Source organism: Tachypleus tridentatus, chromosome 10 (genome assembly GCF_004210375.1).
Source record: "Tachypleus tridentatus isolate NWPU-2018 chromosome 10, ASM421037v1, whole genome shotgun sequence".
NCBI classification, from domain to species: Eukaryota; Metazoa; Arthropoda; class Merostomata; order Xiphosura; family Limulidae; genus Tachypleus; species Tachypleus tridentatus.
In genome coordinates, this window is record NC_134834.1 from 114,014,329 (window position 1) to 114,031,265 (window position 16,937).

At 34.6% G+C, this 16,937-nt stretch overlaps 2 protein-coding genes across 2 annotated transcripts in view; one reads left to right on the forward strand and one right to left on the reverse strand.

The window, feature by feature from the left end:
- LOC143230112 (SCY1-like protein 2) overlaps positions 1-16,937 on the reverse strand; it is a 457,312-nt gene that overhangs the window by 191,130 nt on the left and 249,245 nt on the right. The window lies entirely within an intron of this gene.
- LOC143228453 (SCY1-like protein 2) overlaps positions 1,739-16,937 on the forward strand; it is a 196,509-nt gene continuing 181,310 nt past the window's right edge. The window contains exons 1-2 of the mRNA XM_076459710.1: positions 1,739-1,816; positions 5,954-6,169. Of these exons, the coding sequence (XP_076315825.1) occupies positions 1,739-1,816; positions 5,954-6,169 (294 nt within the window). The remainder of the gene's footprint in view (positions 1,817-5,953; positions 6,170-16,937) is intronic.

The window sequence follows — 16,937 nt, forward strand, 5'->3', positions numbered from 1 at the left end:
GTTTGATTTTAGATAAAATCTGTTATTACACTAACTTTCCAATATTCAATAAATGGAACTCCAAATACACTATCACAAAACCACATTCTGAAATAAAATATAGGAAGTACTGTTCATATCATTGAAGGTAGATCCACCTCACGTAAGTTGGCTAAACGACGGGTGCTATTTCATATCGTGAGGAGTAGATCCACCTCACACGTAAGTTGGCTAAAACGACGGTGCTATTTCATATCACACGTGAAGGTAGATGCACCTCACGTGAAAGTTATTTAAACGACCTGGTACTATTTCATATCGTTGAAGGTAGATCCACCTCACGTGAATTGTAGAGCGACCAGGTGTTATTTCATATCGTGAAGGTAGATCCACCTCACACGTAAGTTAAACGACCAGGTGTTATTTCATATCGTGAAGGTGCCCACCTCACGTAAGTTAACCGAAAACGACCAGGTGCTATTTCATATCGTGAAGGTAGATCCACCTCACACGTAAGTTGGCCTGTAAACGACCAGGTGTTATTTCATATCGTGAAGGGTAGATGCCCTCACGTAAGTTGGCTAAACGACCAGATCAGATATCCTCAGGCTCAGACATTCCATTCCTAACTTCTTATCTCAAGGCTTCTTTCCTTTAATGTGTCTTTGTCAGAAAACTACATAAAGGGTTATAAATGCTCTATCCACATCATGTATAGAAACCGAGTTTTTTAGTATTATAAGCCCACAGGTTTCTTTTAAACCATCTGGGGAGGGTCAATAGAAGGTAGCCAGCTGTGAACACACATTGTCGGAAGATCCTTGTCCAGTTCCTTACGGGATTGATTGTCACATAAGATTCCCACATTTGAATTCTAAAGCATGTTACAAATGGACCTTTCGACCATTGCTACGACCCAAGGCTGCGACCTGTTCATTACAGAACAGTAGCCATCGAAGCAGAAGCGATTAGAAATAAAGATATATATTGAAAATAATGAACTCAGGCTATGATATTTTATAACAAAGATATAAATTAAATAAACTGGCTGATAAAAAAAACCTTTTGTTTAATAATGTTGTTTAGAACCAAAACCTTGTGGCATAACTTTCATTAACAAGCTTCAGTAGACAAACTGAAAGTAGACTTTACGTGTAATATTTCGATGTCTTACTTCCTTTAGCAATAGTCTGAGTAGACTTCACATGTAACAGTTCCTTATTTTCTTGGGTAACTCAGTAGGGGTTTCAGTGTAGTAGTTTTTATGTTGTTTTCATGCTGTTACTAATAAACTTAATATTTTACTACCATAAGGGGGACTGGTTTAATATTTTACTACCATAAGGGGGACTGGTAAAGGTGATTTCAGGAGGTGACGTTTTATTCCCCCTCATTCCAGTAGAATAATTTTTCTCTTTCCATACTTGTAATTTTCTCCCCTCCTTCGAACAGTCACCTTTCGATGACTTCCCACAGGCGGAGAGTGTTATAGATGTGGTCAGTTGGAGCACCACATGTTAGTGTCTTATCTTATTAATATTACTTATATATTATACAGTTTCATTCTTTACATGAGAGACTCTTCCAAAGTGAATACGACAAAGTAAACGTTGTATCCATACCTCTCTATGAGTCCCTGTTCCACAGTCATCTCCAGTAACCAAGAATCTTACATGATAGACTCTTCCAAAGTACATACGACTAGTAAACGTTGTATCCATACCTCTTTATTCTCCTCCAGTAACTTCAGAGATCCTTCATGAGACTGATTGTATCCATACCTCAGATCCCTGTTCCTCCAGTAACTAGGGAATCTTTCATGAGAGACTCTTCCAAAGTGAATACGACTAGTAAACGTTGTATCCATACCTCTTTATGAGTCCCTGTTCCTCAGTGGTAAGAATCTTTCATGAGAGACTCTTCCAAAGTGAATACGACAAAGTAAACGTTGTATCCATACCTCTCTATGAGTCCCTGTTCCACAGTCACCTCCAGTAACCAGGAATCTTACATGAGAGACTCTTTCAAAGTGGATACGACTAGTAAACGTTGTATCCCTACCTCTCTATGAGTCCCTGTTCCACAGTCACCTCACAGTAACCAGGAATCTTATACCCAACATTTCAGTCTGCGTTCTCGTGACTTTATGTCAGTTAATTTGTGTTATAAATGTGATATATTTTGTTTATTTGACACATGTGTTCAGTTATACGACAAATAAAGTTGTTATGTAAATTATTTGTGTATCAAACATAACAATAATTGATAACGTATTGCCTGTTACAAACAATAATTTGTAAAAGAAAGTATATATTTGGTTTTTGAATAAAACAATGACTGTTAATTTATCATGTTTCGAACAATGATTTTTAAAGAAAGAAGTTATTTTGGTGCCAAACAAACAATAACTGATAATTTACTGTGATTTTCAAACAATGATTTGCAAATAAAAATGTATTTAAATCTCAAATATCACAATAACTGTTAATTTACAATGAATATCAAACTATGATTTGTGAAGAAATAAGTTATTTGGGTGTCAAACACAACAACGAGAGTTTATTTATTACGTATTTCTAAAATTATTTGTAAACAAAGGAATTATTTGGTTCTCAAACATAAGAATAATTGTCAATTTGTTAAGTGTTTCAAACAATGATTTGTAAAGTTAGAATTTAATTGGTTCTCAAACACAACAATAACTCTTAATTTACCACGAATATGAAACAATGACATGTAAAAAATGAAATTAGTTGGACCACAAACATAACAATAACTGTTAATTGACCATGAATGTCAAAGAATGATTTGTAAAGAAAAAAGTTATTAGTTTATCAAACATAACAATAACTGTTAAATTATCATCTACGAACAATCATGTGTAAATACAGAACTTATTTGATTCTCAACGTAACAATAACTATTAATTTATCACGTGTTTCAAACAGTGATATCTAAAGAAAGAGGTCATGTGGTCCTCAAACATAACAATAACTGCTTATTTATCACGTGTTTCAAATTATAATTTGTAAGGGCACAAGTTTTTTCGTTAAATTTCACAGTAACTGTTGGTTTACCATCAGCTTCAATTTCTAAAGAAAGAAGTTATTTAGGTCCTAAACATAAAAATAAGCGTTTATTTATCATGTGTTTGTATAAATGATTTATAAAGAAAGAAATTATTTTGTTCTGAAACCTAACAATAACTGTTAATTACACGTGGTAAACGTGTTAAAACAATGATCTTCATGATAAACTTTCATGATTAACAAAAACTGTTAGTTTACCATGAGTTTCAAACAACGATTTGCAAAGAAATAAGCTATTTTTCTCTAAAACAAAACAATAACATGTTAATATATCACGTATTTTAAACAATGCTTTGTAAGTATAGAAGGAATTTGAGTCTCAAACATAACAATACTCTTAATTTGTCACTCTTCCAAACAATGATTTGTGTTTTTAAGATACTCAGTCATTGTTATGGCTTTTAATTACTTTATAACGTGATATATTTCTGTTTGTTTGTTTTGAATTTCGCGCAAAGCTACACGAGGGGTATCTGTGCTAGCCGTCCCTAATTTAGCAGTGTAAGACTAGAGGGAAGGCAGCTAGTCATCACCACCCACCGCCAACTTTTGGGCTACTCTTTTACCAACGAATAGTGAGGATTGATCATCACATTATAACGCCCCCACGGCTGAAAGGGCTAGCATGTTTGGTGCAACCGGGATTCGAATCCGCGACCCTCGGATTACGAGTCAAACGCCTTAACCCACCTGGCCATGCTGGGCCTGATATATTTATGTCCATTTTATCACTTATGTTTAAAAGTTACGCCATTTTCATTAAGATTAAGAAGTATGTTCTAGTTACAGAAAATTAAAATAATAAACCATTTAAAGCGAACAACTAAGTTATATTTATACAATGAACCTGATTCCATCTTCATATCTTCATACTCTCCAGTAATTAAGGTTGCTTGTAGATAAAATACGCATTTAAATTGACAAAGTTTTCAGTGGCGTTATTTCAGACCTGAATGTATAATTTAGCCTTTCTTCTCCCAGCTCGTGTGTATTTAGTAGTTAAACCACATCAAAATGAACACCCCTATTCAGTATCTTGGGTTGTTTCTTAAGTGTGGTATTTTGTTACCAGCCATTACAATTAAAACAATATATATATGTGTTTGACATGGGACTGTGACCTTGATACAGCTATTACAAAGTTTACTGTAACACTACATCAACTCTACAGTTACCATTTGAGTACATCTAAAGTGGGATAACACGACATACGACACACTTATTTATAAAAATATAATGACCATGCAATTATATCTACACCATTGTTACCAATAGCTAGTGCAACAGTACGCTTGACATATCTACAACATCATACCAAATAAAAATGTTAACAGTACACATATTATATTATTGTTACTAAATAACTATTTTAACAGTACGTTTGTTGTATTTATTATATGTACGTCATTATTACCAAATAACTATCTTAACAGTACGTTTGTTGTATTTATTATATATACGTCATTGTTACTAGATAACTACTTTAAAATACGTTTGTTGTATTTGTTATATACATATTATATATATACGTCATTGTTACCAGATAATTATTTTAACAGTACGTTTGTTGTATTTATTATATGTAGTCATTGTTATCAGATAACTATTTTAACAGTACGTTTGTTGTATTTATTATATGTAGTCATTGTTACCAGATAACTATTTTAACAGTACGTTTGTTGTATTTATTATATGTACGTCATTATTACCAAATAACTATCTTAACAGTACGTTTGTTGTATTTATTATATATACGTCATTGTTACTAGATAACTACTTTAAAAATACGTTTGTTGTATTTGTTATATACATATTATATATATACGTCATTGTTACTAGATAACTACTTTAAAATACGTTTGTTGTATTTGTTATATACATATTATATATATGCGTCATTGTTACTAGATAACTACTTTAAAAATACGTTTGTTGTATTTGTTATATACATATTATATATATGCGTCATTGTTACTAGATAACTACTTTAAAAATACGTTTGTTGTATTTGTTATATACATATTATATATATGCGTCATTGTTACCAGATAATTATTTCAACAGTACGTTTGTTGTATTTATTATATGTAGTCATTGTTACCAGATAACTATTTTAACAGTACGTTTGTTGAATTTATTATATGTAGTCATTGTTACCAGATAACTGTTTTAACAATAGTACGTTTGTTGTATTTATTATATGCAGTCATTGTTACCAGATAACTATTTTAACAGTACGTTTGTTGTATATATTATATGTAGTCATTGTTACCAGATAACTATTTTAACAGTATGTCTGCTATTTTATATCTACAACATTGTTACTAATAACTGCTTTAATAGTAACTAACTATAAAGTTTTCTATCTTTATAGCTGAAAAAATAGGGTTTTAGTAATTTCCTTAACCCAAATTAATTCATGGAACAGGCAGTATCCTGTTGTTGTAGGCGGATGTTCCTCTTTTATTGATATCATCATAGTACTGTCAATTATTCTGTACTTTGGTGGGACAATAGTAAATATTTCGTCTTACAACGTTAAAATCTGCTGTTCTGTTCTTCGCGGTAAACACAGCATATAGCCCACTTGGCTTTGATATAAAACAAACATATGAAACCAGATAGTCTTCGGTTTTAATCCGACCAGTTGTCTCTCTTAATTCAGATACATTTGTTTTATTTATTTACTTGTTTATAATTCACTAACCCATTTTAACCCTAACTTCAGTTTTTATTGTTCGATTGTTTTCTTGCATATTAATTTTAGTGAACATAACTCTCTACATTTTACCTCTTATGTGGGCTGAGAAAGATACACCTGAACAGTTAGGGCTATCTCAGAGTACTGTCCTTCTTACCTTTTAACCTTATAATTTCTTTTCCAGAGTCCAGTACCTTGCCAGTCTTTCACTTCCAAACTTCCTAAGTTGAGTCAGCCTGACTTGGATTACACTGCACCTGAAGTCCAGGCGAGCTCATGCTGCTCTCCACATACTGATATGTTCTCGCTTGGCCTCGTTATTTGTGCTCTGTTCAATAATGGGCGGTCCCTTATTGAAGCCAACTTGAACACAGTTCATTATGATAAAGTGGTAGGAACGGTAAGTGAATAAAACAATAATGAGTTTTTTTAGATTTGGTTTACCTGCTTAACATTTAGTTTAAACTTCTGATTAGACTTAACGTTTAGTATGGCCTAGTTTAAACTTCTGATTAGACATAACGTTTAGTGTGGCCTAGTTTAAACTTCTGATTAGACATAACGCTTAGTGTGGCCTAGTTTAACTTCTGATTAGACTTAACGTTTAGTATGGCCTAATTTAAACTTCTTATTAGACTTAACGTTTAGTATGGCCTAGTTTAAACTTCTGATTTGACTTAACGTTTAGTGTGGCCTAGTTTAAACTTCTGATTATACTTAACGTTTAGTGTGGCATGGTTTAAACTTCTGATTAGACAGTCTCTTTTAGGCACAGACGACATATTTTGTTTTTCTTGCTAAAACAGTTAAGTAGCTGAATTTCTAAATCCTCAAGTCAAAGAAAGTCGCATTCTGCACTTTAGTGCTGAAGTGTATCATGAGAGTGACAGTCAAATACTGCCATTCGCTCTGACAGAATAGTCCAAAACTTTGGCGGGTAATGTTGTCTATTTATCCAATTTATCTTCCCTATAATCTATTACTTCAAAATTGAGAAAGGCGAGAGGAATAGTTTTAGTGTAGCTCTGCGAGAAATTAAACGAGCGATGAGAGAAAAGTTTGACTCTCTGAAATGACGTAGAAGATAAAATATATGAAACGCTATTTTCACACTTCAAATTTTAAATCCGAAACTAAGAAGAAAGTGGTAAAAAGTATCACCGTAATAGGTGATTTTTATTACAAATCTTAACCTTGTTTGCCACCTTTCGGCAGCTTTAACATTAAAGTGAAAATTTGATTCCCTTACTTTTAAATATATTAAAACACGGTATGTAATTCAGAATGTTGTAACTTTAGTAGCATTGTTACAAGGCTGACCTAATATCAACTCTAAAATTCAAGGTTAGCTCTCTGCAATTCTTACAGCGCATATATCTAAATGTGCAGATTTAGGCCGAAATAAAAGGAACATTTTCTTAATTTACAATTCCACATTGAAACCACAAGTGTAAAAGTAGCAGTCAGATCCACAACCGGGCTGGACAACGATATGCGAAAGTTTATCTGAAACTCTCCTTTAATGATCAATAAAGCAAGTTCAAAGTTATTGTTCATATGTCGAATGCTGGCGAAACTTTAGATTTTCATAAGCCTAACATTTGTAATAATAAGACTAGAATAAAATTATTCTGCTTTTCATACGCCACTTAATCGGTCTATAATATTTGTGTGTTGTTTACATATGAGACGATCGTCAAATAACATTTACCTGATATAATTGTTGTATTGCTTACATTTAAATGATCAATGAACAATATTTACTTGATAATACTGTTTACATTTTACGGGTTCATTGAAAAATATTAACTTAATAATATTGATGTATTGTTTACATGTTAATCACTTGTTGAACAACAATTACATGATAATATTGTTGTATTGTTTACATTTTAATCACTTGTTGAACAACATTTACTTGATAATATTGTTGTATTGTTTACATTTTAATCACTTGTTGAACAACATTTACTTGATAATATTGTTGTATTGTTTACATTTTAAACACTTGTTGAACAACATTTAGTGGGTGATGTTGTTGCTCATGGCCTGGTGGCTACGGCGCTCGACTCGTAATCTGAGTGTCGAAGGTTCAAATCCTCAAGCACCAATCATTGTCGCTCTTTCATATATAGCTTCGGTTAATTTCAGTGTTCGTTGGTTAAAATTCGCTCAAGAGTTGGCGGTAGGTGATGGTAACTAGCTACACTCCATCTAGTTTTACACTGCTAAATTAGGGACGGCTACTACAGATAGTCCTCGTGTCGCTTTGCGCGAAATTCGAAAACAAACAATAGTGTTGTATTGTCTACATTTTAATATGTTGTCTATTTGTTTGGATATTGTTACCTGATCTATATTGTAGAATATTGTGGCACTATGTATGTTAGATATATAAAATTTTGTAAGCAACTACTAAACGTGCGGCGTGAGTTGGCTCCAGACAGAGTTCTAGATTTTGGAGCAGCAGAGCCGAGATCGATGGTGTACGATACTACAAAATATAAACTGTATTTTAATCTACTGGAGCGTTACAATAATAACAGTCAGTCACGTAGTATGATACAGTTGATTGTCAGCCTTCTTTCTTATCTGTAGTTCAAAATTAGGACCGGATACCATTAGTAGCTTTGTTATAAATACACTGGGTACAGTTTCGTATTTCAACAAGGTTTTAAGTGTTTAATAAAACATATAGGACTTGCAGAAAACGATTTGTTTGTTGTTAATCACAAAGCTACACAACGGATTGTCTGTAGTGTGTCTACCATATGTATCGAAACCCGAATTTTAGCATCGTAAGCCTGTATATTTACCGATGAAATTGTTTTATTTCTTTTTGTGATATACCACCGTACAAGCTTTAGTTAAATTATATTACATGCAAACATTTCTTTGAATTTCGATGTAATATTTCACTTTCTATGTCCGTGATGGTTCAACGTTAGGTTTGAGGGCTTGTAACGTTAAAAATTTAAAGTTCGATCCTTGTGATAAATACATCGATAATAGTTCATCGTGTAGCTCAGCGTATCCCAAACTTTCTCTGTTCACGGCGCGCTTCGTGTCTCAGCAATCTGTTCACGGCCCCCTTAGGCAGTTCCGTTTATTTAGTAGTTAGGTCCAAACAACTTAATAAGTATTTATGTCCTAACAACTTTGTAGCTGTTTGAAATAACAATACACGTAAATTGAAAGTAAACACAATATTTTTATTTCATTTTTAAATAACTACAATTACTAATGGGATGTGTGTACCTGTTGGTCACTGCACAGCTTCTCAAACCTTGGAATATGATTGGATACCGCCACCCTTACTTCCTGTTCCACGTTGATTTACGCGCGGTAATTGCTTTTTATCACAGCAACTGCCAAAAACCCAGTTTCACAGAGATATGACGTCGCAAACGGATATAATATTCGCTGAACTTTAGCACTTAGCAGGTGACATTCATCTTTTACTGATATCCAAAACTCAGTTAGTTCCATGCTGCCAAATTTTGTTTTTAAAGTTATGTCACAAAATAGTTTAACAAGAATTTCTTCTTCTGCAGAGGTAAATTCAGATAGATGGGGCCTTAGCTTTGAATGGGTCTTGGATCCATGCAAACTTCCCCATATTTTTTGGAAAGTAATTTTCAAACCAGTCACTGAGCTGTGTTAGGTGCTCCTCAAAAACAGATTTTAGTTTGTGGGTCAAATCAACTACATTGGATGTAACAAACTGCTGCAACAGGGGATTAATTTGTGGATCAAATCAACTTCGTTGGATTAACAAACTGCTGTAACAGGGGATTAATTTGTGGATCAAATCAACTTCGTTGGATTAACAAACTGCTGTAACAGGGGTTTAGTTTGTGGGTCAAATCAACTTCGTTGGATGTAACAAACTGCTGCAACAGGGGTTTAGTTTGTGGGTCAAACCAACTTCATTGAATGTAACAAACGGCTGTAACAGGGGATTAGTTTGTGGGTCAAATCGACTTCATTGGATGTAACAAACTGCTGCAACAGGGGATTAGTTTGTGGGTCAAATCGACTTCATTGGATGTAACAAACTGCTGCAACAGGGGATTAGTTTGTGGGTCAAATCAACTTCATTGGATTAACAAACTGCTACAACAGGGGTTTAGTTTGTGGGTCAAACCAACTTCATTGAATGTAACAAACGGCTGCAACAGGGGATTAGTTTGTGGGTCAAATCGACTTCATTGGATGTAACAAATTACGGCAACAAGGGATTAGTTTGTGGGTCAAATCAACTTCATTGGATGTAACAAACTGCTACAACTGAGGGAAGCAGTCTTTGCCGCCATCTTCATTCACTTTTCTTCTCCATGGTAGTAACTTTTTTCTGGAGGCTGAAACATTCTCTACGAGTTTCAGAATTTGCATGTTGCTTTCCCCCAGAGAAAGGTTCATTCAGTTTTTCGAAGAGATCACACAGGTACGTTGATTTTGACAAAAAACCAATATCCAGAAAGTTCTTAGCTTATTCGTGTTCTTCTTCTTTGAGATAAGAGTAAAGTTCCCTTTCGTAATTTGAACACGGACAGTAAAAGATATGAATCTCATATCTTTATATATACACAATTTTTAAAAAAAAACTCGCCTTCTGTGGCCGAGTTTTTTAAAGTTAACCACTTTCAACACACTTTTCAGGATTAGGTTCAGTGCAGAACTCAGGTGCTTTGACGCAAGGGCTTCCCTGTGGATTGTGTAGTAGGTCCACAATACATCAAGAGCTTTGTTTCGTGAGTACCTGCAATCCCCAAAACAGTCGGACATAGAGTGACCACCATTGGTACAAACGCCAATGCACTTGGTTCAGTCTAAGTTGTTTGTACACATAAAACTATCAAGGATCTCAAACAAGTCTTAAGCCTTTGTACCTGCAGTGACACTTTTACATAAGAGAAGGTCTTCCAGTCTTCCACAATTTTGTCACCAACCAAGAAGCGTGTGTAGCAAATCAAATGAACATTCTTGTTATTATCCGTCCTCTCATCTAGCTGGTATAGCAAATCAAATAAACATCCTTGTTACTATCCGTCACCTTGTCTAGCTGGTTTAACAAATCAAATGAACATCCTTGTTACTATCCGTCACCTTGTCTAGCTGGTGTAACAAATCAAATGAACATCCTTGTTACTATCTGTCACCTTGTCTAGCTGGTGTAGCAAATCAAATAAACATCCTTGTTACTATCCGTCACCTTGTCTAGCTGGTGTAACAAATCAAATAAACATCCTTGTTACTATCCGTCACCTTGTCTAGCTGGTGTAACAAATCAAATGAACATCCTTGTTACTATCTGTCACCTTGTCTAGCTGGTGTAACAAATCAAATGAACATCCTTGTTACTATCCGTCACCTTGTCTAGCTGGTGTAACAAATCAAATGAACATCCTTGTTACTATCCGTCACCTTGTCTAGCTGGTGTAACAAATCAAATGAACATCCTTGTTACTATCCGTCACCTTGTCTAGCTGGTTGTAACAAATCAAATGAACATCCTTGTTACTATCCGTCACCTTGTCTAGCTGGTGTAACAAATCAAATGAACATCCTTGTTACTATCCGTCACCTTGTCTAGCTGGTGTAACAAATCAAATGAACATCCTTGTTACTATCCGTCGTCTCATCTAGCTGGTGTAACAAATCAAATGAACATCCTTGTTACTATCCGTCACCTTGTCTAGCTGGTGTAACAAATCAAATGAACATCCTTGTTACTATCTGTCACCTTGTCTAGCTGGTGTAACAAATCAAATGAACATCCTTGTTACTATCCGTCACCTTGTCTAGCTGGTGTAACAAATCAAATGAACATCCTTGTTACTCTCTGTCACCTTGTCTAGCTGGTGTAACAAATCAAATGAACATCCTTGTTACTTACTATCCGTCATCTTGTCTAGCTGCAACCTGAATCTCTTTTCTTTCATTTTCTCAATAGCTAATCTTTGAAATATTTAACCATGTGTTGGATTCTACGACTGATAATACTGTTGGATAAATACACCTTTGAAAACAGTCTTCTACAGATTCACCAACCATAATGTTCACTATATCCACTGCAGACAGTAAAATTAATTCTTCCGTAAGAGTATGAGGCTTTTTACATTTCCCGACTCTATACGCCACCTTGTAGGATACTAGTAAAGTATTGCTTGGTATTGATGCTTGTTTCAAAAATGTACCTTTTTGTTCTTTCAATTATTTTAACTTTCTGGTAAAATAATCACAGGATGTACTATACCATGTTAGGATGATTGGTCTTTAAACCACATTTTAGTTTACTTGAAAGCAGGCACCCTGGAGCCAAAACTGTTAGACATAATACACACTGTGGACATTCTTCATGACTGACATCTACTGAAGTAAAACTGAAATCTAGATAACTATCCTCATATTACCATTATTTCTGTTTCTTCACAACTTTGTCACTGGTCTGTGGTTCACCATCCCTTTCTTCACTCCCACACTTCTTATTAATGTTCAGAAATCTTTATGCACATGGACTAAAAATCAACAAAATAATTCACTGAACTTTGCTTGACCTCGAGGACACTTGATCCCAACACTCTCCAGTTATTCCGATTACTGACGGACCCGGAGAATCAAAAGTTGTTTATATACAAAATCTAAGAAACTAGAAAGTTCGAGAAGTTACTGGCGTAGCCAAAAGTACAAGTAAACAAAACATATCTAAAATATTCGAGAACGTTACTGAAAGGAATGTAGCGCCATCTAATGTTAAAACTGTGAACGATCTTAAGCTAGTAGTTTGCGCGGTGTCCGACAGATGTCAATATCGCTGTGTTACCCTCGAATATTTGAAATATCCCCGCAGCACACAGTTTAAGAACTACTGGTATCGCCTAACGTTTAACAACAAGACAAACAATCAATGTTGGTTGGTGTTTTAGTTTGTTATTAAACGACCATTTGTGTTATTTGTTCTGTAATGATATCAGATAAAACTGGCTTTTCCAAGTTAAAGTATTTTTTCTCCAACTCTATTAGTTACCTGAAAGACAGAAGAAACATGAAATGTTATTTGTCTCTTTCTAAAGTTCATAACTATACATGTTTTGTTTTATTTTAGTTGGAACAGAAGCTTCGTGGGTTTCAAAACAGAATACCTGGTCTCTTATACGAACCCCTCAGGGGCTTCTGAGTGTTAACCCTAGGAGAAGGCCGAATGCGCAGAATTTTCGATGGTGAGTGACATGTTTTAGGTTGAACATCGTTTTAAACGGAAATACGTGGTAAGCGAAGTGTGACGTCGTCAAACAGGTGTCAATCCACGAGCTCGAAGGTCAGTGAGAAATGTCGCCCAAGTTACCTAGGTAACTCTACGCACATAAATCAGAATGATTTCCGACTGAAAAAGCAATACAAGCCACGTGCTTATTTAATAAAACAATACAAGTGACGTGCTTATTTAAAAAAGCAATACAAGCCACGTGCTTATTTAAAAATCAATACAAATTACGTTTTTATTTTTTTTTTACGCGTAGCCAGGAAAAAAGATAGCTTGTGTACATAATGACATTACGTGAACATCGATGTGGTAAAATACGTCTCGTGCCATTTTCTACCAGATAATGAATATATAAAATAAATATAAGGCATTTCGAAAAAAGGTTTTCAAAATAATTCGCGATTATCGCTGGATACTTCACCGGGAGTAAGTTAGGGAGACGAAAAGTGGATACAAAGTTCAAGGTAGACCGTGTTTATTAGCAGACAAATGTTCTGGGTTCCTTGTACCAACTAGTAATACCGACTTTGTACCAAAATGACAAACAGGATTTAGTTTGTTTAAAATTTTACATTTTTAATTTCGCTATCCGTCTTTAATTTAATAGTGTTAGACTGGAAGGAAGACAACTAGTCATCATCACCCACAGTCAACTCTTGAGCTATTCTTTTAGCAACGAATAGTGGGACTGACCGTCACATTATAACGTCTCCATAGCATGTTTGGTGTGACGAGAATTCGAACCCGGAACTCTCAGAGTGAAAGTGTAGTGCTGTAACAACCTGATCATATAGGCCCTAGTGAACCAAATGGTGTTAAACCTCCCTTTCTTCAATCACATACTTCCATCAACTGGAAAGAAACAGGATTTCGTGCTGTTCTACACGAACGCAAACCGATTCAATTACTCTATGGATTTATGTTCTAACCGGTATTGTGAAACCTTCGCCCTTACTTTAGATGGATAATGAAAAGTAAAACATACCAACTGGTATGCTTTGGACGTGACAGACTCATTACTGTTCGTCAGGTTGACTTTACTTGGCGACATAACCTGTAACAGTGTGGAAAGGCTTCAACTTCGTTTTAATATAACAATTGAGCACAATTCTTCTATTCTAAAGCCTGTTCGTTGGTTAAGTTAAGAAAAAAGTTTTATAAGCAAAATCCACTAATAACGTAGACTATTTGGATTTACTTTAATGACAGTCTGTTGGATCTCAGGCTTAGTGAGTTCTCTGATGGGATAAGACACTTGAATGACACTTTTGTGAGATCGTCAGGCTTAGTGAGTTGTCTGATGGGATAAAACACTTTAATGACACTTTTGTTAGATCGTCAGGCTTAGTGAGTTGTCTGATGGAATAAGACACTTTAATGACACTTTTGTTAGATCGTCAGGCTTAGTGAATTGTCTGATAGTATAAGACACTTTAATGACACTTTCTTTACACCGTTAGGCTTAGCCAATTATTTTGAACGATGTTCTTGCCCTTTTAAAAGATAATATAACAGTGTTATCACTATAAAAATGAGAAAACTGTAATATATAAATAAGAAAGTTAACCGGTCACAAACTAAGAATGGAAGTCGTTTGATTTCAGCTTAATCAAGATATCTTAATATTACCAATCCTCCACGAAGTATCTGATCGTCCCTAACTCGAGTGTTTTTTGAAGAGATAGATATACATTAAAATGAATAATTGATGGTTATCTAGGAGATATAGTTTCAAGTATATATTGAGATAGATGCGTCTTCAAAGGCTATTAGATAGAATATAGCGTATGTTAAGATAAAGAATTTTTTTAAGGGTTGTTCTAGTATAGATAAATCCACGGGTTGGTCAGAATAGAAAAAAATTCATAGATGTTTAGAACATGGAAAGGTTAATTGGAACAGAGAAAGCTTCAAATTAAAAAGAATGTTCACACATTAGTACAGGTTTAACGAATTCTTAAAGGGATGTTGAATTTAGGGAGAAATCATTTTTAGACTTTTAGCTGTTGTTTTAAGATATATGTATAGAAGGACTTTAGATTTTTGTTTAACGAGGTTTATCTTCAAATACATTTTAAAAATCCATGATTCTTCATTTTGTCTTGTGTTTTCTTGGAATCTGTATTTATAACTTATTGTTATTTATATAAACTGTACTAGGTCTATGCACACTAATTAATTAAGTATTTAATCGATTTATTGCTTTGCTTTGATAGATATGATACATACAAACTGTACTATACTTTGAAATCGTATTTTGCCAATAGTTTGTTTTAACGATCGTAGCCTATTTGTTACAGTGCCTAACTGATAAATTAGAGGTTGTTTTATTCGCGTCCGTTAGTACAAAATCGCTCTCTAAGTTTTGAGTGACGAACAAGTGAAAATATTCGACTAGAGCGGACCCAGAGTTTCAAATGTAGGTTGTTCACCTTGTCTTTAGTCATCACTTAATTATTAGGGTTAGCTAGTCCGGATAAGTAAACAACCGACACAAACAATCAGACATTATAGTCACAAATGTTGGTTGTTCACCTTATCTTTAGTCATCACTTAATTATTAGGGTTAGCTAGTCCTGATAAGTAAACAACCGACACAAACAATCAGACATTATAGTCACAAATGTTGGTTGTTCACCTTGTCTTTAGTCATCACTTAATTATTAGGGTTAGCTAGTCCGGATAAGTAAAAACCGACACAAACAATCAGACATTATAGTCACAAATGCGACTTATCCACTAAGTTTCAGTTCAAGAGAGAATCCTAGAGCTCCAGATTCATTTGAGTACTGCTGAATTTTTCGCGATAAAAATATATAACACTATACAACACAAATTTTGAAGAAGTAAATATTTTGTTTCATAGTGTGATTTGAATCTATTTCCACAAGTACATGTATTTAGTTCAACTTTTCTTTAAATCTTAATATATAAAAATAATAGGAAAACTTAAGCCGCTGGATGTTGACGGAAAACGTGTATTTACAATGTGTAATTATTGTGTTGAAGTTGGAATATATATATTCCGAAACGTTTTCTAAACATGTTTTTGTTCGGTGGTTGTGTTGTTCGTAGTTATATTCGTTTAATTCACCGTCATATAAAGTTATTTCTAAATATTATCCAGTACTTTCATTAATGTGAAACCTTTCTTTATCGTTTCATGCTATTACCATGTTACTTTAATGTTCATTTTGATGTAAACTGCAAGTATTAAGAATTCCAAGAAGTGTGGACTACACGTCAGAAATACGTGTTCTATTGGTCTACGAATGTTTTTTGCTACATTGTCTGTTGTGCTTGGTACATTTGGCTCGTTGTCTGAAGGTTGATTCAGTTTGAATTCAAACATAAATCTACGGCCTGGCATGGTCACGTGGTTAAGGTACATGACTCGTAATCTGAGGGTCGCGGGTTAGAATCCCCGTCACACCAAACATGCTCGCCCTTTCAGATGTGGGGACGTTAAAATGTGACGATCAATCCCACTATTCGTTGGCAAAAGAGTAGCCAAGAGTTGGCGGTAGGTGGTGCTGACTAGCTGCCTTCCCTCCAGTCTTACACTGCTAAATTAGGGACGGTTAGCACGAAATTCTAAACAAAACAAACCAAAAGCTACATAGTAACTCTGTTTCTAGGGTTGTAAGTCTGCCGCTTGGGGGCCGTGGTCAAGAAAACCTAACACAAACTGTCGAAAAGGAAAATTAATTATTTTACCTCACGAACTTGTTTTACTTAAATTATTTACCACTCTTGAAAGAGTTTATTTACGAGAGAAACCTGTTAATATTGAAACTGATAGATAGATAGATAAACGAAAGGATGGGTAGATATGATGAAAGAAACACAGAATGAAATATTCGCTTATATCTATCTCAACATTCAATCCATCAATTTGTTT